This window comes from Neodiprion fabricii, chromosome 1 (assembly GCF_021155785.1).
Source record: "Neodiprion fabricii isolate iyNeoFabr1 chromosome 1, iyNeoFabr1.1, whole genome shotgun sequence".
Classification (NCBI taxonomy): Eukaryota; Metazoa; Arthropoda; class Insecta; order Hymenoptera; family Diprionidae; genus Neodiprion; species Neodiprion fabricii.
The window spans coordinates 6,251,961-6,279,542 of NC_060239.1; the positions used below are offsets into that span (position 1 = coordinate 6,251,961).

The following is a 27,582-nucleotide window of genomic DNA, read 5'->3' on the forward strand; positions in this document are numbered from 1 at the left end:
CTCAACAGCTCGACTGCTCTGTTCAATTTGCAATCGGATTTTCTCGCTTTCTCGCATAGACCGGAGAGTTCCATGAGTTGCAAATTGTCAGCTCACTGGTCAGCTGATTTATTCAATTCAGCAGACTAATCTCACGGTCAATAACTAGATTTCAATTAACAGTCGATCGTGAAACGCGAAAGAAATCAACTTGAAGTTCATCGATTCAACGCGTGTTAGCACTGTGAGGATTAATCATTCCGTTATGTTGACTTTCGAAATAAAAGTTACCAGTCCCCTTTCTTCTTCGAAACTTGTGTGTCAGACCAATTTGAAATCTAACTTGTCTTCTTTTCAGCCATAACAATCTTGTCTTTCTTCCCAGTCTGTCAAGTCGCAATTTTTCACTCTACATTTGCATTGCAGGCCAATCTCCGAACGAGAAGTTTTCTACTATTGACTTCACCGCCTCGTCAAACTTGAACCTTTTAAATACAAACGTGCAAAATGCCGGGAGAAACTCTAACGACGAACCGTTACGATTGATTAACATTCGTTTGTATACCGACCGTATCTTTTGGCCTAATTAAGTTTGTGAATCACGTAGCTTATTGCGGTGACAAAATTCACTGTCCGGATCGACGACCCATTGTTTCACTTGTGGGACGAGCGGAATAATTATCACGTAGCCGTTTCAATACGGGCCTAACAGGTGTGAACAAATGGTAAGAATTTCACTGTGAAGGAAAAACAGGTGCAGATGTGAAAACGGTGATTAATTAATGAAAATCTGCCTGTCTCTATAAACATTCCTTTGCAGGGAACAACGATCCATGAATTCATGTAACTGGTTGAACACAACTAGAAACCGGGATTATAGAGGTGTTACATAGCAGGAAAAATGCTAATTACATAATCAGACAAGGATCGAGATACACATGCACACGCTAATGCAGCGGCAGGGTAACGAGGCAAATTTCTTTCAGGTAAAAGCGCCAACGTACTTCCGAGGGTGGTAACCAAGTGTTACGAGACCCATTTGTACGATGTGTAATTAACACACGTAAATCATTTTCCTGTATAATTTTTACACGATTTGTCTGTATCGACAGCCGCTTAGCGATAATTTCCTTTATTTCAGTACCATTTTTCACTCTCTCTCTTCCACATGTACATATACACATATAATTTTGCGAAGCGTGCCGGAATTCGTCGTAGAATTACGAGGCGACTCGGGCTTCGCCTTGGTCAACGACCATTTTACGTAATTCATAATTGCTCCGAGGTGTTTCAGTGGGTCACGCGATCAGGCCTCTCCGGAGCAGAATAGAATTGGCAGAAATGAAAAACGTTAACCCGTGTAATTGCTCGAGTGGTTTTAAATTGGGCGTGTTTAGGCCAAGACAACGACGTGAAAAATGACGTCCATTAGCAAACGTAATGAAATCCGATTCGTAGGCTGTTCGAAGAATGACGCCCCCTGCAAATTGTTCACGAAACTTGTTTATCGGTTCGGACATTAGGATATGACTAGTTTCACTTTTGTTTCGAACGACGAGGAAAGCGGACCCCGTCCGATAACCAGAGCGATGCCTGTGGGCCCCCTAATAAGAAATGACTAGGTGTCAGATTAGCGGCACGCTCTATAACTTGCTCGACGACTTTCTTATTTTTCTACCTTGTTATCACGGAAGTAACTTCCGCATTATGCTGCACCGTCGAACACGTTCATACCGTCTATCGATTCCCGGTGCTCGATATACTGTTTTTCCCTTTTACTCGTGCGGTTGTCGATTCGTTCGTTCTATTTTGACAACGCGGCGATCATGCGAGGGAGTGAAACTCGCCTCCGAACTTTCGCTCGTCGGTAGCGAAAATGAGATAGAGGAAAAATAATTTATTTTAATGGAAACGATAATCAGGATCTGTACATTATGGAACACGTTTCTTTCTGCAAAGCATTAATACATAGTAACTGCTAATTAACGGATCAATTAAAATCCAGGTTTACACTCTCACTTACCTTGTTTGCTCAATTTTTATTTTTTTTCTTACCTCCAACTGACAAGACAGCGCGAATGGTGAACTGTATCAACCAATTATTATTCCGTACGTTACGTACACACATATAACGCGTGTTCTCAGATTTGTAATAACATTTTATTCACTTACGATCGTAATACATACAAACAGTATAAAAATAATAATAATAACATTAATCACCATAACGCGAAAATTCGTTCAAAGCTATACAATCATCGAGTTTTCGCCATAAGTTCGCGTACGTTTCTTTTTAAAAATATCAACTATCACTGATGATAAAAATAATGGTAATAATAATACGCTGTGTATAAGAGAATTAGGGTGGACCTATTATTAAAAATTAAAAACTATGTACAATGTAGTATGCGGATGACAAAAGTGTATACATCGTTGGAAATTGTTACATCAGCTTTGTCATGTTTGTATAATATATATACAGGTGTATAGAAAGTCGATTAAATAAAGCCGTAAAGTCTGGTGCTGCGTGTGAGATGAAGAGAGAAAATAAAACCGACGAGTAAGGGAGTGAAGGAAAGAAAAAGAAATGAGAAAAATCGATGCATGGATGGACGGATGGATTAATAAGCGATAGTTTTTGCGCCAGGAGAAGGCAGTTCCGTTTCATTCGAAGGAAAATGCAGCAGCTGCACCGTTTCGCATGGAATTGAGCCGCTGGCACGGTTCAGCGCCGGTTGCGAATCGTTGTTAGAATGTTGTTTAACGAGCTGCAGCCACGCCAATGAAAGTGATTGCATTTGTACCGTGGGTATTATAGGGTACACAGAGCGGGTTCTTTATTCCCCTGTGTCCGCTAATAAAGGCAGCCAGGCGGGCAGAGTGGCTTGCATATAGCGTTCGCGACGCGAATTGTATATTGCGTAAGATCGCGGCCAACGCGTCTCGGCTTTTTAGTTTTAAGTCGAGAGTCCAGAGATTGGATCAGAGGAAGTCTGTGAGTATGTATGCGCCTATTATAATTGTTTGGAAAGAGGACGTAATTCTTTTGCAGAGAGGTGCATGATCCTGAGGCAACAACCGTGACCCACATCCACTATTCGGCATGTATTACGTAGCTTCGTGTACGAAACAACATCCCGAGAAATTAAGAGGAGGAAGAAGAAACTGTGTGGATTGTTAAGAAAAATAAAAAAAATAAAAAAAAAAAATAGAAAACTCGGCAAATTCTTTTCGGATTTAATTCTCGCCCCGTGAGAATTCTTATCGCTTAGCGGTGCGTAAATTATATTACCGCACGTCGGGATTACACGGATATATTGCCGGAATTGTTGCTGTTATACCTGTAATGTAACAAGGAAATCGGTTTTTAACGTGATCTTTGCCGCAGCCGTGCATTGCGTCAGGTGAGAGCTCTCACTGCGTTTGTTCCTTATACGAGAATTTACGGAAACACTCGTCACCGATCGTTGGATTCCATCACGTTGGCTGATTCCATAAATCGTGCTAAAGATGATCGCTGGAGAATGTTTCAAATCGATTTCCGCAGGTCGCGATCGGCTCGCGTCGATAATATTTACCGGCGAAGCTTGACTCTGTTTCGCGATCAAGATCACAAAGTTTAGAGTATCAAAATTATAATGGAGAAATAGAATCATATTTTTATAACGTGTATGTTATATATAAGAGTTTTCAACTCATCGAACGCTCCGCATGAGAGCGATTGACGTCGATGCATCGTTATTTCACGGTACGTTAAAGATCCGACGTAGTTCTACCGTTGCATGTAAGAAAGAAAGAAAGAAAAAAAAAGACTGAAATTTTGTCAAAACGCGTCAGTTAAGCGGCCCGAACGCGACTAAAACCCGGCGGAAGCACCGCGCAAGAACTGATCAATCTGTCCAGCGGAAAGTGAGGAAGAATCGCTACCAGCTGACGGGGACGGCGAGATGTAGTAAAAGGGTTGAGAACCTTCCTGGGACTCTAGAAGTTGAAACCGATGAGGCTGCTGCTGTCTGCGTTGTTGCTGGGCGTAGAGTTGCTGGGACTGTTGAAAAATTTGGGCCTGCTGCTGCCTGAATATGGCGGCCTGTGGCTGGGGGGCGGCTGCGGCGGTTTGCGGCAGCTGTTCTCTTTGCCTGTAAACCGACGCCGCGGAGGCTCTGGGCTCCTGTTCCGTCTGCTGTCTTTGAGCGAGCTGTTGCCGCGCTACAAACGGTTGCAGCTTGTGACTCAAACTAAAATCTCCGACCGTCTGCGGCAGGGTCTGATAAAGTTGTGTATTGTACTGACCGGTTGCCGGGTCAAAGACCAGTTCCGACTGGTAGATGGGGTCGGCGCGCTGCGCTTGTTTCGGTTTTTGGCTCTGCAGCGGGACGGGTTGCGTGGGCCTCACGGGTCTGGGACTGAGTCCCACGGTGTTGACGTACCGCTCAATCTCCGCCGCGAAGTCGTCGCCACCTATCGGTGCGGGGCTGGTACTCCGGTGACGAACCGTCTGGGGCCCGGGCCCAGGGGCGTAGATCACGCCGGGCCTCTCAGTCTGCGCAACGGGGGCGTACTGGGCCGCAACCTGGGCCGCATGGGGCCTCGGCGTGATGGCGACGGCGGGCACGAACTGCGGCCTGTAGGTCTGAGGCTGGGGGGCTGGGGTGGTGGTCGCCTCAAGGGCGCGATAGATGGTAGAGGCGGGGGTGGTCGGGGCCTGGTATCGCGGGGTGGTCGGTTGATAGACGGTTGGACGTGGGACGGGGGTCGCAGGTGGTTGGGTAAAATGCTGCCGGCGAGGAATCGAGACGACGGGGGGACGGCGCTGGGGTGGTTGGGGCCTGACGTCCTCGAGTTCCTGGCTTTCGTCGTCGTCGCTGATCTGGTACTGGGTCTGGAAGATGGTGGTGGGGGCCCGCGTCGTGGGGGCGTAGGTGGGGCGCGTGGGTCGCTGGACGGGTCTGACGGAGGGGTAATTTGCGGGCCCTGAGACGTCGTCCTCGGGCTGTCCGCGGACCGGCTCCTCGTCCTCGTCCTTGGGGGCGTTGGGGTCGCAGGGGTTGCCGGATACGTAAGTGAACTCGCGCTTGTTGCCGTCCGGATCGACGTACCCGTACTTTCCGCGCACCACGCAGTCCGTGCCCCGGGTTTCCTCCTTGAACGAACCGTCCGCCGCCTCGTAGCCGAACGTGAAGGAGCCGTCGTCGTTCACCTTGTTGTAGTTGCGGATGGTCTGAACGGGCGGCGGTTTCGAGGCGCTCGTGTCCTTTGAACGTGGCGACGGAAGCGCCCGGGTTCGGGGCTGGTACACGACCGGGGATTCTTCCTCCTCCACCCCCGCACCCTCCTCATCCTCGTCGACGTAGTACACCTGACGTTCCTCCACTCGCTGTCGGCTCTGCGGAACGCGTCGCGCTTCCGAGAGGACCAGGAGGCAGACTGGGATCACCTGCGGAAAATTGAAAGGATCACTGTTTTGAGAGCGCGAAAATTCCTGACCGGCACTCCCGGCCGATCCACAATTCTTCATACTCGTGTAATAACGAGAATCGTGACCGCGCAATGTCGGCCGCATACTTCCTGCGGTGGGAACGCCCTGCGCCAGTTTGCCTCGCAGTTGCGTAACCGCTTTGCTCGGCTGACCCGAATCCGCAGGGCACCTCGAGACCGGCGTGAGATTCGGATCCGGCGGACTAGATCGCCTTGAACCGTCGTGGCAGTCTGCGGATCGCGTTCGCAGTGTAACATCCAATTATGATCGAATTATAATTTCTTGCGGAATGAAATTTGAGTGAATTTTCATGAGCTTGATCGCAATTTGTACGAATTGAAGTATGATATGCGGGAGTACGTACGGATTTGAAACGAAACGATAATTTTTTACAGTGCAAGTGGCACTGATGCCGAACGATCAGAATTTACCGGTCGCGATTAAACGACGATAAGTCATCACCCGCGGTTTACACACCTAATTTGTAACCGCCAATTACAGAGGCTCAAATTTTGTACACAGAGCGAAATCTCGATCGACGCCTTGCGGCACGTACGAAGGAGGCCAAAAAAGGCTCCTTGACTACTAATGGTCGTTTGTTAAATTCAAGTCAATTTACAAGTCGCCTCGAGTTTTTTTTTTTTTTTTTTTTTACAAGCACCCGCAATTATGACGATGCTCAAATTACAATGAACCATTATCGTCGAATTTGATCTGTTTGAAATAAGAGATCTTGACCGTTGCTCGTGGTCATCTCAGGCTAACCTTCGGAATATTCCCAACTCATTGTTAACTGACGCGAAGAAAAAGCGAGTCGGTGATATCCATCGATTTCGAACGAAGGGTTCGACGACACGTTCTTTCAGTTTAGTCACGTAACCAATCACTTCTAATATTGTTTCCTAACCGGAACGTGGCGGAGAAGTAAGAGGAATGTAAAACCGGGGAAAATGTAACCGGTAAATACGGAGACCGTTGTATGGGAATCGTCTGAAAATTGAACGCTGGATATGCATCGAGGACGGAAAAAGAGGTCCGGCGATTTTATTACAGGTATAATTAAACCGGGTACTGCCTGAAGCAAGCGTGCAAAATGCATGTTCGTGTGACCAACGTTGGGCAATGTATAGTAAAAATCGAAGCACGACGACCATTGCGCACTTTTACGGTCAAGAAATGATCGTAGCCAATCTGAGATAAATGAGCTCTGGAATATTCCTCGGCAGAGTTGGGAGCACCAAGGTATACGGTCTCGGTGTCGACCGACAAGGACGGTAAAATGAAAGTGAAATAGACGGACCGAACACGCCTTCGAGCAGATCGGCCCAGCGATGATCGTTAAGCCTCTTGTATTTCGCGCAATTGTTCAGCGTCTAGAACAATCTTGTGTAAATAGTATGATCCGAGTTAGATCCAGCAGTGACCTCGAAAAATCAGTGATCAATACACGATCAAGGTTGGCTCGTGTTCACCGTCGTAACCGATCGATTGCGGCTTGAAAATCGAACGAAATGCGATGCATCGCAATGCTGTCAAAGTGACGGAATTATTTGAGGACAGTGAAACCGATGTACGAATATATATTCAAGGCGGATAACTCCTCGCTATTTAGTTCACGTCGGTATGTAAAATAATAAGCGAGAGTCAAGTACTGAGTCACATTGCCGGTGTTACGACACAACCGATCGTTGATCAAGTTAGCAACACTTCGGGTTTTGATCGATGGGAAATGCGACTCGTCGAAAGATGAGGCTTTCCAAAATTATCTTCTTGGAAGAATCGAAAGTTGCTATAATTGCGGCGCGTCAAGTTCAAGCGCAATGCCGCCGATCCGTTCCCCGTGATTGCCGATCGTTTTCCATCTATTGATTAACAATAATTCGATGGAAAGTGCAGATGAAACCGCGAAGATGAGAAGCCGCGGTGATTTTTTGTCGCGGTTTGCGTTTAGCGTCAAAGGAAAGTGCCTCAACAATCAAAGGACCGGCTGCAAACCCTGATCGGCCGATTATAATGGCGTGAAAATCGCCGTTCGATTAGAGGCTGCGGGCTGCGAAGCGTGAAGAATAGTAAACAAATACCCTGGGATCGCGTTAAAAAGAGATTGAGATATAAATCAAGGTGATCCGAGGTGCATTACTGCGGTGTAATTCTGCTTGTCATTGAGACTGGAAACGATACTCCGTGATCAATACAAGCATCAGAGTTCGTGCCGATTTTCAGGTAACCCGAACCATACACAGTGTGAATTCCGGGTTACAACGCCAAAGGGTCAAAGGGTCAAAGCCCTTCAACGGAAATGCTCTCGGACGTAAGGCCTCAAGGTTACAAACCACGCCGATTTAGAAATTTATCGTTAATTGCTATGTCAATCGGTTGTTTGGAGCCTTGATTTTTTGCAATCTGTATTCCAGGTCACCCTTGAATCACGCAAAGTGCCGAATGTGAAACGGATCTTTTTGCGACTGGTATGATAATCAATCACCGATTGTTCAGCCCCGATTCTGTGCGATCGTTGATCGGCAAGAGTGCCAATTACCACTATTTACACTCCGTATTATAGCCCTCGGCAAGAGATTTACGAACTGGAACCGATCGCCTGTGGTGCACTTGTCCCATTGTCGGAACACGGACGATGTCGTAGTAGCAGCTACCAGATGAAAGAATAATTGCCTCGACTACTGTTTACCCACAGATTGAAATCTAATACCGATCACTTTGAAGCCTCGGGCTGTACAAGAGATTCGAAACGGAGAAAGAATCGATCGGGGAACACCAGTGGCTGTGTTTAACCAGAGAACGATTTTGACAAGCATTGTTTCCAGTGTGAAACACCGCGTGAATTGACAGTGGCGCGAAGAAAGTCGCGAGATAGGCACAAGGCAGCTTGGTATTGATGTCGATTTGTCGCGATGCAGGTTGCTATTCAAGAAAGCATTTCTGATATTAGCCTCGCTTTCGCAGAAAATGTTTCACTTTTCTCCGTGGTTAGTTTCTAAGATGAAACTAGGCCTCGTTAAAAAGCTTGCCGATGTGTCGCGACGATTTTCTGCGATCGACACGTGTTCATAATACGTGTGTTGCTATAATTTTAACTAATTCTAAGTGGTGCAAATTTCAGCAAACTCGGGGTGTGTGCACCCTCTTAGAGTCGGTGAAAATTTTCAACTGTTTATACAGCTATAAGAACTCCCTTATTTAACAAAATTAGTCTGGCCTGGATGTATATTTCACCGGGGAAATTAAATCGGCGAAATTACATCGAGTGAGAGGTGAATCGATGAAATGTGGCAGACTTCGTTGGTATGTATTCTTTAATTTCAACTTACTTGTATCGAACATACTTAACCGCGCAGTTGCGCAATTAGACATCGAATTCAATTTGCATAAGATATAAGAATTGTTTTAAATTTATCACGAGTTCTCTTATGCGTGAAATAATTCATAGTATAACTTTCTTTCAGACCTATATATGGGACGCGTTATATGAATGCTTATAAATATCAATCGATTTGAAACTCGACGTTTCTGCTTTCAGCCTAACGATTTTCACTCGATTACGACAACAAATGGAAACCAGAGTATGGATGATATTAGTTAAGGTGGAAGGTGATTGCGTAATTACCAAGTCTTGTACCCTTCGTGACCGTGATTACGAATGGAGAACAGCGAACAGTTTCGCAGCGTGGGTTGTATTACAGTTTATTTCTCAACCGGTTCTATATTATTTCATTCATACCCTTATTTTGTACATAAAGCACAAAATATTTGGCGACGCTTTTAATTAGCGGCAAGAACAGGGGCAATCTTCTGGCACGTTTATTACAGCTGACAGGCGCGACGAGGTTAAGCTGTTTAACGTTTTAGAACTCGAGCTTAAAATATAACGGCAAAAGTCTCGTCGCGAGGCACGATAAATTTTGGTGAAAAACTTGAATATGGTCGACAATATTGTCCGAGGCAAAGACAAAACGGGAACGAAAAATACAGAAGAAGAAATAAAGGAAAAAAATGAAAAAGATGAAATAACGAGGGAAATGAAAAGAATTTCAACCCCAAGACGGGGGTACTCACCAGTAGAATAATCCTCATGGTGGTTAAATGGGCTCGGGCAACGGGTATCTGAGAGTTTCACTGAGTAAGTGCAAGCGGGAAGTCGCGAACCTGGTCCTTTATAACTTACACGAGCGTTTTGCCTCGAGTGGGGTAAGGTGGAGGGGTATTAATGCTCCGACACTCGTGTACCTTGCCTTCCTTACCTTCCTGCCTTCGCAAGCACCGTTGTCCGTGGCTTGTGCCTTCTGCGTTTACGTTCCTCTCGTAATCCGGCTTGTATCATCGTTTTTTAACCATGCAAACACATCCGCACTGCCATGGCAGGGCCATTGCCAAACCCATCCACGCGCATTGCCAAATGCTTGCGTCGACTCGAACGAGCTTTGGGTATCAAACGAGGACCATTGCACTCCTTTGTGGGTTCAGGTGCAGCTGGAATTCATTCGCATGGCTCTCACCCAGTCGTGGTAAATTTGAAGACCCGATCGAGGGGACAAGATGTAATTGTTTTCTGAAATGTACATTTTACGCGAGTCATGCTTCCGGGTCTATGACATCAGTCTTTAGAATTATGGGTCGCCTGTCACAATTTGTCATATTTATGTGCTGTACATATACCGAGAGAGAACGACAATCGTCAATTATCGAGAAAAATTAACGAATCTGGTGACTTGCAATAAAAGCCAGACCAACGATTCTTTTGCCATTTGGCAATCACCGAGTTATTCTGGTTTGTCGGCAATAAACAACTGTATCGTCAATGGCTTGTGATCAAGAAACTGGAACGAGGTTCGGACAGTTTATGATTTTCTTTCTTCAGGCTATAATACGAAATCCAGTTCATCTAGTTAAAATAATCACATCGCAATGTTACGAATGGCGTCGTCTTTCTCCGTGGTCAACTTTACCCTGACGTGAAGGGATAAGGGCTAATTTTATTTCAATTTGACCGGGCTCAAATTTTGTAGAGCTGTAATAGAACAAAAAATAAAAAATAAAAATACCTACAGTGATTGCTGCAGCTCATGGACAATGTCAGTACGTACACGTTGTCTCACGATATTTGAACTACTACAATAGTATAATGATACGAAAAAACGGCGACAAGGCCATGATGATGATTTTCCATCGTTCAGTCCTAACCGGCACGTATTAAAATATCCTTGATAATATATGTTGCTGTTATTTTTGAATTAGTTACAGATAGAGGCGGGTGTCAATGGTATCGAAGATAGGATCGTGAGAAAAGTGGTAGGCGTGTCATCGGGCTGGGAGTAAATCTGCGCCGAGTGTACCAGCTACGACCTTTCAAGGTTTTTTCTCATACAACTATCCCATGCGCGTATGATCGGCGGCGGCGTGTATCAGCGTCTCATTTCACGTGCCCACATTGAGTCAACCTTCTTGCAAAACTATCTATATTACACATCGTGGAATTCCGTGTACATGTGCATATACAAGGAGTTTCAGATTCAAGCGATCGACATTCGTCGTCTTATCGTTTAAAGACGATTGGTCAATTAGCCACTTTGGGATTCGCTAAGAATTAGGAAAGCGCGGTTGTGATGTATAACTCGACTTCTGAACCGAACTCGTTACCTCGCAGTCGCGTAATTGGGCTGTTCACGTAATTTTTTACTTTTTTAGACAAAAGAAATTACGAAACCAGACGCCCGCTAACCTGGTGATTAAATTCTATTACACCTTCCACCGGGGCAGATTTACACGGGGAGATGCGTCAGCTGACAATGAGCTTGCTCTTCGCTTGTGCCGCTGCTTTCACTGTGCGCCAGCTGATTTTACAACGCCGAGTTCGTTATAGACACGACTATCAAATCACGGCGCTTCGACCCGTCAATGAATACTCGATGTGAATGAATGTGGAGATGCTCCCTCTCACAGATTCACCTTTCAGGATCAGCTGTTCCTCGCCTTCGGCTGCCGCAACCGCATCGATCTTCCTCTTTCTCCTCCTACGCCTCTCCGAGAAGCACGTCAAAGTGTTTGTGACACTGACATTCTTATACAACGATATCCTTAGTTTCTTTTTTTTTTTTTCTAATAGCTCAAAAAGTGTAAATTACGCAGATCAAACATCTTTGAATAAATCATTTGAAACGGTTTGAACACTTTTTTTTGCCTTTTCAAAGTCCGCCTTTAATCTTTCAAACGAAGTGCGAATCTGCTTATTTCACATTCCGCGCTTGATGGAGTCGAAAATTGCTTGCGGAGTATGAGAAAAAGCCTCAAGGCACCGGCAGACCGACGTCCGAATGTTATCCAAAGCTCATAATTCATTGTCTTTTTTAATACCGTTTCGACTAATTGGCAGGATGTGATTCCTCCTCTGGCCTTGGACATATATTTAGTCGCTGTCCCGTTCACATACGCAAAGCCACTCTTCGTTATTGAATCTAACCTCTGGATTAAACTAACATTTGTATTAAACTAACAGCCTACGATCGAATAACGACGGAGTTCAAAGGTCGAGTCACGGTTTTACCCGCCTCTTTAACCCGGTTATAAACCGATATTTCCGGATAGAAAATCGAGCTTCCGGGTCTGACGATTTTAACGAAGGCACGATATGCTGAGAGCCTAATCGTACTGCCGGGCCTGGTTTTTCTTATTCTTATTATTGTTATTTTTTTTTCTTCTCTCTTTTTACCTTTGTATGCGAGCGCACGAGTCGATGCCAAGAATCCGAGTTACATCATGGGCGGCAGCCCATCGACCTGAATAACAGAACAGGATACAATATAGCGCGTGCTTTATGTCTACGTACTTTGTCTGATAGTTTATCATCGATCGTCTTTGTTTCGACTTTTAACTTCTCGGATTGTTCACGCAGAGAAAAAATTTTACTCGTCATTGGTGGTTGATTCAAATATTGTTGAAATTACGACAAAATTTAATACAAGTAACTATTTATTTATTGTTAGTGTGAATATCGTTGTCGGTACTAAATTTTTTGGCCATTCTAATATCGAATCCGTTCGTTTAATTTGATAATTGTTTCTTCTTCAAGTAAGATCTCAACGTTAATTTATTGTTGTACTAACAAATATCGAATCAACAGTGGAGAATTCATTTTTATTTCGAACATCGAGCGGAATTTTTTCGGTCAAAGTAAAAGATGAAAATACAGTCAAGAACTGTGTAGTAACCAGAAATAGTAGAAATTTCTTGCAGTGTTATGTGTGTATGTTGCCAAATCGCACAGTGCATGCAGTCTTAACTGTTTATTATGTTCTTTCAACGAGTTTCCTACGCATCGGTATAATATAACAAACAGCGGGACACCCGTGGTGTTGAAATCCTCACGCTGCAGCTATTCTTCGATCCAAACTATCCTCCGCCTTCATCGAGCATAGATCACACGCGCTGATTTACTTGCTTAGGATCTAAATTTGGACTTCTTTCAGAGACGCGGCATTTCCCTCTCTGCGCCGTACGGCCGTTCGAAGCCCGTGGATAATCTGATTAATATCCTCGAACGGAAAGATTTATACACCGGAATTATGATCCATGGGCGGAATGAAAAAACTCAATCCTGTTCTCGGCTTTGGAACGTGGGTGTTGAGTACTCGGATTTGACCACGAAAAATGAGAAATCGATTCCTTATGCCTCGTGGAGCAAGTATTGGATTGATGGAAAATATGGAAACATCCATAATGTGAGTAAAATAATTAAGTAGGAAAAATCAGAAGCGATCAATATCTACTTTCGTATTATCTCATTGATTTTTATCTTTCATTAATACGTTGTTGATTTCAGGAATTATTGAATTTTGGCTACTCGGATCAAGTTCTGCGAATTGGGAAACTGTTTCTTTCGCAGTGCTTCAGGGCTCGAAGTCTGAACATTGAGGAGTTTGAAATTGAATATTCTTGATTATGCGAACAATTTCCAAAGGTACGTAAATCGAATAAAAATTCAGGATGAAATCAGATTCCAAGGTTGCCAGAAAAATTTCGCTTCTCTCTGATACGGTTAAGCTTTCTCTGCAATCTGGCTAGCAATTGTACTCTCGTATTTTCTGATTCTTGTAAAATTGTTTTTAACAACTGCTCGCAATTAGGTAATCAGAAGATCCTGTTTGCGAGTTTCTCGAGGTGTCAATTTTACGGAAACGAAGTCGCCGAATCGTGCCATACGAGGCTTTGACTCGATGCCAAGGATGCAGGAAGAGAAGAGAATGAAAGGGAAAAAATGGTCGCACCTCATAACTCAGCATTCTACGGTAAAAGTTGTGAAAACTCTTTCTCCGGTATGCAAACTACGCGTTTCCGAGCGACCCGTATGTCGACATCGGCTCGATTTCAGAATTGAGAAATTCCCGCAGCTATATATTCCGACAAAAAATGAAAAAGAAAATTGCACGGAGAAATTGCTCTATCTGTAATATCGAGTTGAAGCCTTTCAAACTCTTTGCGTTGCATGTAGTATAATTTCGCAATTTAATATTACGCTTAAAAATTTGTTAATTAACCGATTTATCCCACACCAATGAGAACCGGAATGGCGTTAATTATCGTTCTTTTAGGCGATGCAAAGTGTGAGAGCTTCGTTCATTCGGTATATAATTCAGGTTTTAGGCAAACCTGTGTACATAATATGTGTATTTGAAAATTAAAACAACTCTAAATATACACATACAGGTGGGTAAAATTACTCGAGGTCACAAATTCGTCGTGGTGCAATGACATTTAGTCGTGGGAACTTTTTGTCAGTATTTCTTATATACCTAGTCGCACTATTATTGCTCGGTAATACGGCGTTGCGTCACTTTTTGAGACATTAGGCATTTAGCGAAATACAGTAATTTTAGGCGTTGATACTCCTTTGCGGATGCAACCAAACCTACGTAACTGTAACTTCAGTTGTCTATATGCAAGCGCATTAGTGATTGAGCCAATTTGTAACTATTTTAAGAATAAAATCGAAACTGTTTTCAACTCGTTTTAGTTTGTCAATAGGTAGCTAAGCAATAAATATTTTTTAGCAAAGTAATTGGACCGTCGTTATGTCCCAAGTTTATTCCTATATATGGTTCAATTTTTTTTACCAATCTCGCGCTTCAAAAAAGTAGATTTTATAGAATTCAACCGATCGTTGAGCAGAGTTTTCGTAGCTGGGCTTAGGAATATAAAAGTATGGACGAGTAGTGGGAAAAATAGCAATTTGTCGGTTGCTGTAGAACTGTTATCAGATGTTGATCGTCAAATAACGTGAATGAAAAAATGCCTTGACGCATTGAAGAGGTCGAGTTACTGAGAAAATGTTCACCTCCAGGGAATTCATGTCTGCCCTGATGGTGAAACGAAACTTGTATGGATTTAAAAAAAAGCCAATTCTGCAATAGAACATAATCCAGCATGCCGAAAATCGGATAGCTACAAAAATTGCGAAATGAAATGAATCAGGGCCTTGGGACATATTATTTTGGTCGATACGTTGCGTAACGAGTAGGTATAATTTCGATTTCCCCATTTCTTTCGGTTACCAGAGTGGTTTTACCAGGGGCCGACTCAACGTGCCTGCAGACGATAAAATGGAGAGAATTTCCAGGGCGGTGAAGGTGAACGTAATCTGGTTTAGCTTGAAGTGTTTGCGTAGTATGCCAGATAGATTTACGCGTTCATTTCTCAGCTCGCAGCGGGCCGACCACACCCAAACACCTTTCTCGTATTCTCTATAATCCGTACCAGCTAAGATCGAGCGAAACGCGCATATCAAGCCGGATAAACAGCGCGGAGCGCTGCGATGACATAAGTTCGAGTTGCGATAAGTTTTTGCTCGCCATTAACTGGTAAAAATTGTTTTCAGAATAAAAGGCTGTAGTAATACAAATGAATTGAGAATTATATCTTTTTCTGCGTAACAACATTCCCAGCTTTCGCCGCTGCTGAACTTGTGCGTGAAACCGGAACGTCCGTTTGCATATGCATCGTTTCAGTTTGCGAATAATTAAATAAGTCATACATATTATGGCGCAGGAATCAGCCTTCTTAAAGTCACAGTTGCGTAATTCAATTTCACCCCATTCTCAGTAGTAAAATACTTTATTCGGGAAACGGTATTACGGTATACGATAAGAATATAATTACTCCAAACTGTTCTGTATGTATGTACATACACGATCATGGCATGCAACGAAGCCAAGATTTTACACGCGTATAGACTATCCTTGTGAGAAAGCTGGACGCAAAGAGGTGTCGTTGTGCAATTCGCATAGCTTGTCTTAGAAATTTGTCTGAGTCAGAATATCTGCGATACAGTGTGTCTTTACGTCTGAGGACACTTTTTGCAAGTCTTACCAACAAGCGATCTAACACGTGATGGATTCTCAACATTTTATTAATCCCACTATCCAGTCATTGATATGTGGAGAATCAAATAGAAGTTGTCGTATAGCTATGCTAATTCCTATCAACTGCAAAGGGAGAAAAAGGATAATGATCATGATTGGTACTCGGAAAATACGTTCGTTTTCTCTTTATTTAGATTTAATTAGACATTAAAATAACCTAGTGACAGACGGGCGAGCTCTGCGAGTATTTCGGTGACAAGATCGCGAGAAGTAGTTAGCGGGGTCCTCGCCATCCGTACAAAGCTCCAAAGAAGCTTCCCCGTTGGCTCTCATCGACGCGAGCCCGTCCTTCGTTTCTAGTAATAGCCGAAGCTGATGTCGTGAAGCGGAGCAGCGCCTCCCTGCGGAAGCGCGTAGTCTCTCGCGAGTTGGTCGAGGATACCGCCGCCTTGGCTGCGAGCCTGAGGTTGGGGCCTGGGGGCAGAGACTGGTGCGGGGCTGAACTGAACGGGGCCCTGAGAGTTGAACTGCGGGCGAGCGGGTTCAGGCTCATCGTATGCCTGGGCCTGGTGGACGGGGGCGGGTCTGGTGGCGTAGCCGATTTCCTGACGGCTCTGGGGCAGTGGGGCGGGGGCAGCGTGGGCGAAGACGGGGGCCTGGGGGGCTTGATGGGTTGGGATACGGGCCCGAGGGTTCTGCTGGGGTGCGTAGATCGCCTGGGTCTGGGCCTGCTGAGGTTGGTACTGCTGGACCGGGGCCTGGGGCTGGGGACGGTACTGCTGTTGGGGTTGGGGCTGGGGGGCGAACTGCGCACGTTCGTAGGCCTGCTGCTGGCGAAGGGAGGCGGCGGCGGGGGTGGGTCTTATCTGGGGCCGAGCGGGAGCGGGTTGCTGGTAGTCGGAGTAGTCTTGGTAGTTGGTGTTGACGTTGTGGAGGCCCTCCTTGTTCGTAGTCTCGTCGACGAGGGTCGGGGGTGCGACGGTGATGCCCTCGCCGGAGGGCTGGAAGCCGTACTTGTTCGCTCCGTACTCGACGACGCGGACCTTCCCCGTGTCGTCTACGAATCCGTACTTGCCCTTGACCTCGCCTGTCGGCAGCTTAGTCTCGATCTTGAATGAGCCGTCACCACCCTCGAAACCGTAGGTGTACGAGCCGTCCTCGTTGTGTCTGTTTATCTGCTTCAGGATCGCAACTGGCGTCGGCTTCGGCGCAGATGGCGCTGATGCTCTTTGCGCAGGCGCCGGCGCTGCTGCGTAACTTCGCGGCGTCGGGTGCGCCGGTCGCGGCGATTCGTAGTCCGCGTACTCGTCGCCGTATGCGTTTCCACCCTGCTGGTACTGCTGGCCGGATACCAACGCCACGGCCAAGGTCACCACCACTATCTGGAAAAATAATGAGACACGGGTTATTGTTTGAGTTGTAGTTCCATGATCTACGTTTGTTCTTTTTTTTTTACTTTTCAGTGAAGTAACCGTTCGTAATCGAAACGTTATAATTCATGCGACCTGAACCTGATAAACCAACACGTGCAATTGTAAACAGTTTAGGATTTTGAAATTTCACTTTCCACCAATTTGGAATTTCAGTTTTCAATAACGCTACGAGTCGTCCAATCGATTTTCAACCAACGCTAATCCTACAATTATCATCGCACTGTCACCACTTCAGACTCGTGGCACAGCTGCTAGCGCAGTCAGCGTTTCTCGAGAACGTGTTCTTCGTCATCGCATGACCTTGCGAGGAAGCCATGGAAAGAGGACCGCGCGCACTTCCCAGCGGACCAGGATTCATGGGGGATTGTAGAGGGTTTTTCATCGAGTTTGAAAAGCTCGGCGCCTGAGGCGTTGTGCGGCAGCAGATTTTCGGAGCTATTGGAAGTCCGCAGTTGTCGCGACCTTGCTGCGCCCTGGGGCATGAGGCCTCAAGCTTCCGACGCTCGGACACGAGATCTTCGAACCAAAGGTCTCGGCCGCCCTTCAGAAGCAGGTAAGAAACAAGGACTAAAAGGCAGTACGTCATCGTCGACGTCGGGGAGAGGAGCTCCCACAGGAAACACGGGATGCTGGTGCTCGTCGGGCAGCATAGGCGGGTCAGCATGCTGCCGTTTGGGTTGAACGTATTTCGGATTCTTAAGTGCAACTTATTATTTTTTTTTTTTTTCTATTCTTTATTTACCCGGAAAGTTTTTGCCACGTAAAAATTTACAGGTTCGGCCGAAGACGTGTCGCGACGACAGAAGAGGGTCTTGCTAATTTATCAAAGCTACTCCGAGCTTCTCTCCTCGCGCGATTGGGCTTCGTTTATTTTACTTTTTTTTGTTAATGACGTCAACGGTGTTTTACCCCTTTCTTGCGGTCACTCCCATTTTCGAGTTTGAAGGTTACCCGTTTTTGGCTTGCGAAACGCGCTTTTTCACCCGCACCTCGAACGCTCTGCAATCTTGTTAAAACTATTCCACCGATAGTCAGCGTGCACGCGGTCAGTACGAGGCATTGCAGGCCATATTCGAGGCTGACAATTTTCGTAACCAAAAATACGTACATCCAGCCCATCGTCGCACCGTTGTCGGGATAATGGCAACTGCCGATAAAAATTTGCCAAGCAAACGGTTTTGACGAACGGTTATCGTTTTCTGGAGACGCCTACTCGATGTCGATTCAAGTGTCGTGGAACGGTCTTTTGTCATGAATTATTTATTACCTCAACGCTGCAACGGGAATAACTTGCTCAGTGGATAACACGTTTGAATTTATTTATTGAGAGATTTATAGCGCGCCGTAGAGATTCAGTCTGATTTATTTATCCTCACCCGGTCATTGATTCACCGCGTTTAATCCGTTATTCATCGCGATAGCGATGTTACTTTTACTCTTGTTTTACTACGGTTAATACTACGTTCCACGGTGCTAGCGGTGATCATTCAATTGCGGGTCTTACTCGGCGAACGAACCGGGGAGCTTTCGTAGCCAGATAAAATAATATATTTAATCGTAGGAGTCATGTACTCGGTGCACGGAATGTAAAAGCGAACGAACTTACGTAAGCTTGCGGTCGTGCGCAAGACCGCGACCGATTCGAAGTAAACTACAACTTATCGTTTTTGCCCATATGTACGCAAAGAGAAACACTTGGACTCGATTCGTCGTGTTAAATTAACTTTCAATCACTCGTTTGCTCAATCATTACTCGAGGACCATAAATCCTCAATATCATCGTCTAATGATAATTTTCAATTAATCGGAAAATCGATGTGATCGGGTTAAACAAACTTTGACCAATTCAGAAAAAACGTCAGATTGACACCATTTTTCAGTCATTGAAATCCAGTGGTATTTAAATTCAATATTTCGCGGTATCTTATTATATTTAGAAAAGAAACCGATCATCGAATTAACAGAAACAATTGGTGTGCAAACAAGTTTTTAAAACAATGATTTGAATCTTGTATGACTAATTCGATACTACCAAGAGTTCGCTTATAAGTCACACAGGCAGAAACGAAATCATTTTAGAGAAAATTCATCTGTTCACGAGGTTGAGGCTTGATATACCGCACTACGTCGTACGTCATACTATTTTGGATTCCCTGTTGTTTTAGAATCGAACATTACAAAGCGTCTGAATTTCTACTCTTCTCACTCGTAACAAAATTCCCCATACCGATCACCTCAACGTCTCAGAACCGTTCCAACATCGTCACTGTCCTCCGAACGGTAGCATATTGAACGTACGTCGCTCTGTATATTCCGCACAATAATTTTGCACACTCACACGCGGTGGTTATATATATATTATAGACGGCGAACATCTCGCGAGCGTAAGACGTTGGCACACGCGATTAATTATAATTCACGCTGAGATGGATATACCGGCGACACTAAATTGGTACGTACCGTTGCAAGGGCCCGCATGCTGTCCAGTCTGCCTGCAGTGTATGTGTGTGTTTTTGTGTATTGGCAGCCAGGCTGGTGTATCAGCCTGCAATCGGTCGGGGTCCCCTCATATATACCCTAGACTTCTCCCTCGACCCCGCCATTCCCGCCATCCCCGACGGCTCCGGGGACTTTCACTGTTGCTGTTGGACTCCCGGTTTTGCACCGGCTGTCCGCCCGCTTTGTCACTTCGTAACCACACTTCGGGCCCTCAATTTTGGCCCCATATTTTGGTTCGCGCACCTGCCCGGCTCTAGGGTAATAAATTCGTCGTACCGAATCTCGATGCAATGTCCCTTTTTCCCCCCCTTAAAATCAAGCCGAGTCATCTCTAGTGGACCGTTCGTAATTAGTTGACTAGGTGAGGAGGAACAGCTTCGACGGTTACACGGATGACTTGGCATCGATGCTTCTCCTCGGTATCCGAGGAAGCCGTCTAATTCCTATGACCTTTTCGACTCCGTCGAGAGGTGATAATTAATAATTATACCTCGGGTCCGCAATTGACCCCGATGAAAATCACGGCTGGTTGTTGCTCACATCGATGGTTCATCCTTGAGCCAATTATTATCATAACGACGATGCTGAGAGCGAGAGGAAAAATTACACCATGTAATATTTTACCGTACAGAAAATACCGGTTATGTATTTTTTCTTCTAATGGTATTATTTTTAACTTCTATCAAGAATTTGCCAGCTGCGGTGACCAGCCTGACATCGATATACTCAGGGCTTATTGTTACCTGACATTCATCAGCATACGGAAGAATGTGAAATCTATACTCGATCTGAAATCGGTGAATTTTTTCAGCCGCCACCTTCCACTTTCTACACACCTTACGCCCATCGCTTATCGTCTATCGCTTTTCAATCCACCTTATACCCCATGGTTTAAAAATTTCTTGCAAGGTAAGGTCGTCGCCTCTGGAGTAGAAACCACTTGGACGGTACGTAGTCACTGCCATTTGCTAAGTGATCTAACAAACCGGATTTTAAGGCGTTCAATTTATTTAGTTCACTAGCCGCTTCGGTACTTGCAGCATATATCAGGCGTATACTTCCGGCTCGAGTGCGTCGCGTCTCTACGTTCGTTATTGTTCCACCTGAACAACCCTAAGTAATTTCGGTCTCATTTTCTCCTTGGCGTTTCCGGTTTCTCCGCTAAATAATATGGCTTCTTGTTTGTTCTTCTTCATTTTTTGGTTCACCACCGGGTTTTGGTGCTCGTAATTACTATCGTGAAAATGGACAGCGGACAGAGACTGATCGTCCGACCGGTACAGAATTCATGGAAGAAAGTAGAACAGGTGAAAATCGAGCACGGTGGGTACCTGTCCGCTTCGTAAATAAATGGTAAAATTATCGCTATTTTTCGTTTTCCTTTTTCTCTGAGATGGCGAAAAAAGGTTACGCAGAAAAAAGATAGAAAAAAAAACTGTTTTGGCGATAGATCTATATTTACATAAGACAGATCTTACGCCTTCGATATGCGGCCTGGCTTTGATCGGGGCGCGGAGTTAGCGGTCCAAGAAAGAGAAAGGACGCTGATAAAAACACTCGGCGATATTCCACCGACTGACTCGACTCGACAATGCAGTCCTGAGCTGAGCAGCTCGTTGGGCAAAGGTCGGCTCGCCTGCTTGGCAGAATGTAGCCTGGAGGGCATCAACGGGTCTCCGTGCCAAACCAATTGCCGAAACTAAAAGCTGCACGAACTTATTACACGACGGATATATCACGTAACCGCTCTTTGCTACTCAGATAACGCAGGTACCTTACAGCTGTTACATAGATCCGATTCAAGCCCACACTTTCTTTGATCGATGTTTTGTGTCTTTCAGCGCCGCGCCGTGCGCTGACTCGTTCTTTGGCCACGGTACCAAAGAAGTTACGACAGAAAGAAGGCACAGAGGCTAAACTCTTGGTGGCTACGCGACACACCTCAGTGACTATCGCAACAATGGACGTCCGATGACTGTCTATCATTTCTACTTGCACTTTGATTATTCCGCGTGCAAGTGTAACCCAGTTTTTGCGGTAATGCTATAAAAGTGTTCAGAGTCTATGGGGCCCGCCAGCCACCGGACGAGCGTGACCGCTGCTAATTATCTATTGTGAGTTTTGTGCGATTGGTCTGACGACATTGAATGTCACGGTTCCTTCGGCGGACCAGGGTGATCGGTGTAAAATTAGATTATTAGATCTGGCTGGGATTCGGATCTAGTCTAATCAGAACATTAGTAAGAAATTTGACTTCTTCAAATCATGACTGGTCAACTTGTTTCAGCTGATTGACCACCATCAAATGAAAGTATTTATTGCAAGGATGAATAAATGAATATTGTTTCAGGAAATTTGCATATTTGCAGAACGGTTGTAAGTTTGCGAGTTCGACTCATTTTAATTAGAGTTATCAATTAGAGTCTCAAGCGTTCTCAAATAGGATTTTTCTGGAAATTTTGATCAGTCTGACTGACAAGGACGTTAAAGGGCTTTGCGTAAAGCCATTTTTATTCCGCATACACGACCGTCCAGTGGATCGATAGGGCACTTTTACCTTCAAGGCGCCAGACTTTCCCCACTTTCCAGTGGTAATATTGAATGCGATTACATCCTAGTTACGTTATACATATACCGGTACTTGGATTGACGCTGTTGACTTTCTTCAGAATGCGTAAGTAATGCGCACAATGCTGTCAGTTTTAATGAACTCTGGCGTAATGATAATTGCAGCAATCGTCGGAGCGCGACATTCGTGACGGCGCTCTGGTCAGTTATTTCCCATAAGTACTTTTTCCCTGCACACTATCATACGTACTCGCCGTCGAATTTTTCGAATAACAATACACCGAGTGGAAATAAAATCGCTAGAAACACTGTCGCCCCGCCTTTCAATCACGTGTCGAACACGGGTCTGGTCAAGCCAGGAACAGCGTTGACGACCTTGATCCGAATTACTCCGGTTTGCAGAATAAGAGTCTAAAGTCACTCCGGGTATACACACATGCCGCATATTTATTTCTCCGTCGTGCTTCGCCATGCGATACTATGGTGTAAATTGAACTCTGGTCAAATTGTACATTCCACCTATAATGCGACTTCGTAACTGAAGGGTTTACGTAAAAATTGAAATGTTCGTGCACAGTGTCCAGATGAAGGGCCTACGCTTTGGTGCACGAAGGGAATAACAATCGGCCGATTTCACCTCGGCGATTCTGGATCCTTGTATTAAATCTCGTTTTATTGAATCGTCGGGAATATCCTTCATTCCCTTGTCGCAGTCAAGTCGAGCCGGTTCAGAGCACAACGCGCCAGACAATGAGCATGGAATCAGGATCATGAGAGTGCATTTTGCGATCGTAGGTACATCCTGTTCAAGGCGTGGTGAGAGATCATCGAGCTGCAAAAAATCGGCTAAAATTTTATGCCGAGTGAATCAACCACTAGGGCAGCTCATTATCACCCTTTGACCAAACGGTTTCATCTTCAGCGATTCAAGGTACTCGAGTCCCAGTCTGGTATGGCAATTACGGAGCTGCAGACCTCTCGAGTTTATTTGCTCTGGATATCCGCGTTGGGGAGTTCAACCCGGCCAGTCCTCCGTGACGCAGACCTCGCGGTGACATTGAGAGGAGAAAAATGAAAGGCAGATCTTGGTGTAGCAACTTCGATTCGTTTCCTAGAGACTCGTCCAGCGGCAAGGACGCCACCACGCCTCCAGCGGCATATCCGGAGTGGGGAGAGAGCGCGCGGCTTGCGGTAGCTCGATAAATCGAACCCCCTTTCTGACTTTTTTCCCAAATTAATACCGGGTAAAAATCTGTTTTCAATGGATAATAGACATTGGACGGTAACCACGCTGTTCATCGTAGAAAAGCATCTCGAAGTCGGATGCTTTTTTAAATCTCTAGTCCTGGCTATTCTTTTACCAATTCTACAAGGAATGGAGGAAGCACTAGTTGTCTTTTGTGTCATAAGTTCCATCAGCATAGGGAGGAGAACTTTAAGTAATCGTGTCTTGGTACTTCTGAGAATTACTTTCACTTCTATTCCATTTAACAAGATCCATTAGGGCAGATTTCACAGATCCTGATGATTCGGGTCACGTTACACGATTCGTGTATTTCGCTCGAGCGAATAGCCGAATTCTTGGAAATTTCCTATTATAGATCAGACATGAGTTGCGAAACTTCCTGTACTGTCTGTAGAATGCAAGGCCTGCCCAGCCTTTCTGACACGTTAGATTCCTCGGGCCTCGGGGGTACAGCTAACAGCACAGCATAGCCTCGTGAAGTCTAGACAACCCTGACATTTACTTATATAGAGCGACTTGGTTGAATTTAGTATAACATATATTTGATGTATGGAGAAACGTCGGAGCATTCTGATCATATGAATCTCAGTCGCCTTCTTGAACAGGCGTTGCGCCGCTTTCTGCTTTTATGTAATATGCACGCACGGTGTTCGTTAATTCGCCTAAGTTGCCACCCCTTTCGTACTTATAGCGTAACTGTAACAATGTTGTTACGCGATTATTTAAACCGCAAAGAAATCTTTCAGATTGTCTGACATTTCTTTGCTGCAATATTATACACTGTGAAAATCGCGGAAGAAAACCGACAAGCAGTTGGTGCAAAATTCTTACTCTCAAGCAAAAGCGGTATTGCCTGTCGCACTTGAATACTCGGGTGATTTTTTTGCCTCCCGACAAAACGCACTAGCCTATTAATGTGATAAGCAGTTGAACCTTGACTATCCCTGGATACTAACGAAATCCTTTTACTGCTAGAAAAAAATTTGCAATTCACTTGTCGGTCGCAGACTTGCGATACCTGTTACGGACGTGACTTCGAGACGTTGCACAGCAATTAAGGAAGTACTAGAAAATTTATCAGCCTTTTGGCTGTATCTTCCAAGCCGCTGCTAGCAGCGACTCTGGACAGCGTAAAATCGATTCCTCCCGCAAAATTACGTTGATATAGAGCATAAAGGAATGAACGCTAGCATTCTTCAAGATCGGTAAAATTTACACCAAAAATCCAAAGGAGTAAGCCTTGTTGTGTTCAACGAGAAAATTTTTTTGTTTCAGAATCAATTGAGATCATTTTTTCTAGACAGTTGGATTCTGGAAAGTATAGAGAAGAAATCCGAAACAGGAAACAACCAACAGTTGAAGAAACGCGAGAAAAAAAAACGGTAAAAATCGATGTTCTTTTAATTTTAATACACGTCAGATATAATAAACTCAATGCAAACCAAACATCACACATCGTTCCTGCAGAGGGGTGTTGTTGCTGTACGCAGGCCAGAACCTAAAACACATTTCAAAACTGTAACAATACAGTGAAATTTCCAAACAGCGGATATCTTCGTGACTAAAAATATTGACCGTTATTAAGGATTGTCCGCTATTCAGAACAATATTGACGTGTACTCATGGAGACTTTTCGTCTGTTCGTTGTGAGCATAACTCCGTTGTTGGGAGATATCCGTTGAGAGAAGTTTTACTGTAAGTATTTCATTTAGTATTTTCCGTGTCCTACTTGAGACAATGTATATTAAAACTTATTTGCACATATAATGATTAGATTTCTTGCATAAGGTTTGATCGAATTCGTGCAGGCCTCTATGTCTTTCGCTTGATTTCTATTGGTCAGTATGTTGAATTACTACACACTTACGCCGAAACATTTGTACTATAATAAGAGCATAATAAATGAATAGAACTTCGAGCTATGCAAATGTGATTTTTCTTTCCAACCTTTTCCAAAACATATCGTAAATTTCATGTCTATTGGCCGTATGTTCTGATCTATTGTTCAAAAGTTAATCCTTGCTTGTGTTGCAATTCTTGAGGATGTATCAGACCCTCTGGAATGCGGGATAAATGTGTAGAATAGCAGAGAACGTACAGCTGAGGATATTCTGAGAAGAATCGTCGTTTTTCGGCGGCAATTCTTGATTCAAGCCACACTTTTGATTGGGCGAAAAACTTTTAGTCTCAGTTTCGATTGATATGGCCCTCTTTTGGTTAATTGAACCTTCGGGAACTCGGGCACCGTGGCTGAAAAAGCATCAGACCATCAGCGGTAAGTTGTCGAACAAGAGACCAGCAGCACAAAGAATTACAAAACCTAGTCTGTCGTTTTTCTGCTATAAATTTTCAACCGTTGCCTGCAGCGAATTGAGTCTGTGCCTAGTCTATTCCTTTCGTAGTACGACGTCAATATTTGGAAATTTGCGAGAATTTTTAGTGATAACCCAAAATGGATGACCTAAGTTCTTTGGTGACGTAAAAACATTTCCTCTCAAATTCAATTTGTCTGACTCGTGTCTGACTAGTTCAATTGCGAAAAATCTGGAAACGGGGCAGTAAGAGCATCGAACGATCAGCAGGAAAATGATGGAAAAACGACCAGCAGCAGAAAGAATTACAATATGAAGTCATCAGTTTTGAGGCTGCAACTCTTCATTAGCTGCGCGCCGCGTGTTGTAACTGAACCCAATCAACAATCTCTCGCAATATTACGTCTGACTAGTGCCACGATTAATTTAATCCTAAACTTTTCAAAATCGCGAAAATTTTCGCCAAAAATACAAAGGGGTTAACCTTCCTTTTTTTTTGACCAACAAATTTTTCGTCTCAGAATTGATTCGTATGACTCTTTCCCGACCAATTGGACCCCAAGGAACTCGGAAAACGCAGCAAAAGGAGCGTGGGATCAACGGGAGAGAAGATACGAGGAAAAAAGCACCTGCTGAAAAATGTTGAAAATTCAGGTTTCCGTTTTGTGGCTGTAACGTTCGATGCGTTGATCGCAGCGTATTGGGACTGCGCCCAATCGATTTCTCTCGCAAAATTACGTCGGAATAGTGCCATAATTATTTTAGTCCAGCACTTTTGAAAATGGCGAAAATTTTCGCCAAAAATGCAAAGGGGTTAGCCTTACTTTTTCTTCATTTTTTGAGCGGAAAATTTTTTGTTTCGGATTCGATTCAAGGGACCCGTACCTGATTTATTGGACCCTCAGGAACTCAGAAAACGCAGCGAAAACAGCGTAGTGATTTAAAGACCTAAAAAGGTGATAGGGAGAGAAAGAACGACGCTTCTTAACACTTCGAGTGTATTTTAACACACATTTGAAAGATACGAGCGAAATTTTTCATCATCCAACTGTCGCAGAACGGCAGCGTTATTAGCCGACCCGTTCACTGAAGAATACATCTTCAGTCAACGGCTGACTATCGAAGGGCCTGGCCGCTTGAGTCTGGAATCGGCAGGAGAGATAAGGTGTGTATTTCTTGTATGAATCGTGAAAGCTAAAATCATTATACATCATATCATATCATCATACATCATACATCATACATCATACATCATACATCATCATACATAGTATCAAAGTTCGAAACCAGAGTTCGGATGTCGGATGTCCAGAAAGTGACGTCACCAATTCAAAATCAGCTAGTCGAATTCCTCAGTCGGGAAACAACCGCGCAGTAGAGCGGACGGATGAGAGTCGCGCTCCGCAAATCTCGAGTACCGGGTTCTCAACCTCTCGGATCCCGCGCTTCGGGTCCGCTACGTATTTCGAGTACCGGGTTCTCAACCTCCCGGATCTACAATAAATTATTTCAATTCGTTTTTCGCGCAAGCCCAAATTCGGTAGCTGTCGGTCCGCTAATAAAATTTCTCGACTTCCAGGATAAGCGCTCCGTGGTTCCTCGTTCATGTTTACAATAAATTATTTCAATTCGTTTTCGCGCAAGCCCAAATTCGGTAGCTGTCAGTCCGCTAATAAAATTTCTCGACTTCCACGATAAG

The 27,582-nt window shown here is 44.6% G+C and overlaps 2 protein-coding genes and 1 long non-coding RNA gene across 5 annotated transcripts; 1 reads left to right on the forward strand and 2 right to left on the reverse strand.

The window, feature by feature from the left end:
- The first annotated feature begins 180 nt into the window (after positions 1 to 180).
- Positions 181 to 25,471, forward strand: LOC124177153. Its single transcript, XR_006869590.1, has 6 exons — positions 181 to 704; positions 800 to 965; positions 12,937 to 13,188; positions 13,290 to 13,427; positions 13,594 to 13,755; positions 24,847 to 25,471. It is a non-coding gene; the product is annotated as an uncharacterized LOC124177153 (long non-coding RNA).
- On the reverse strand, positions 2,121 to 9,621 carry LOC124184493 (proteoglycan 4-like). 3 transcript variants are annotated; one of them, XM_046553745.1, is made up of 3 exons: positions 9,530 to 9,621; positions 4,270 to 5,413; positions 2,121 to 4,174 (listed from the first exon to the last, which is right to left on the reverse strand). In XM_046553745.1, the coding sequence occupies exons 1-3, from the start codon at positions 9,545 to 9,547 to the stop codon at positions 3,903 to 3,905; spliced, it is 1,434 nt and encodes a 477-aa protein (XP_046409701.1). In that variant the 5' UTR covers positions 9,548 to 9,621; the 3' UTR covers positions 2,121 to 3,902. The 3 variants fall into 3 exon arrangements, with proteins under 3 accessions (XP_046409701.1, XP_046436278.1, XP_046434355.1); XM_046580322.1 differs by having other exon boundaries at positions 2,121 to 4,185; XM_046578399.1 differs by having other exon boundaries at positions 2,121 to 5,413.
- Positions 15,996 to 19,872, reverse strand: LOC124175523 (altered inheritance of mitochondria protein 3-like). Its single transcript, XM_046556229.1, has 2 exons — positions 19,719 to 19,872; positions 15,996 to 17,207 (listed from the first exon to the last, which is right to left on the reverse strand). Exons 1-2 carry the CDS (start codon positions 19,734 to 19,736, stop codon positions 16,182 to 16,184), a joined length of 1,044 nt encoding a protein of 347 aa, XP_046412185.1. The 5' UTR covers positions 19,737 to 19,872; the 3' UTR covers positions 15,996 to 16,181.
- Positions 25,472 to 27,582: the final 2,111 nt, after the last annotated feature.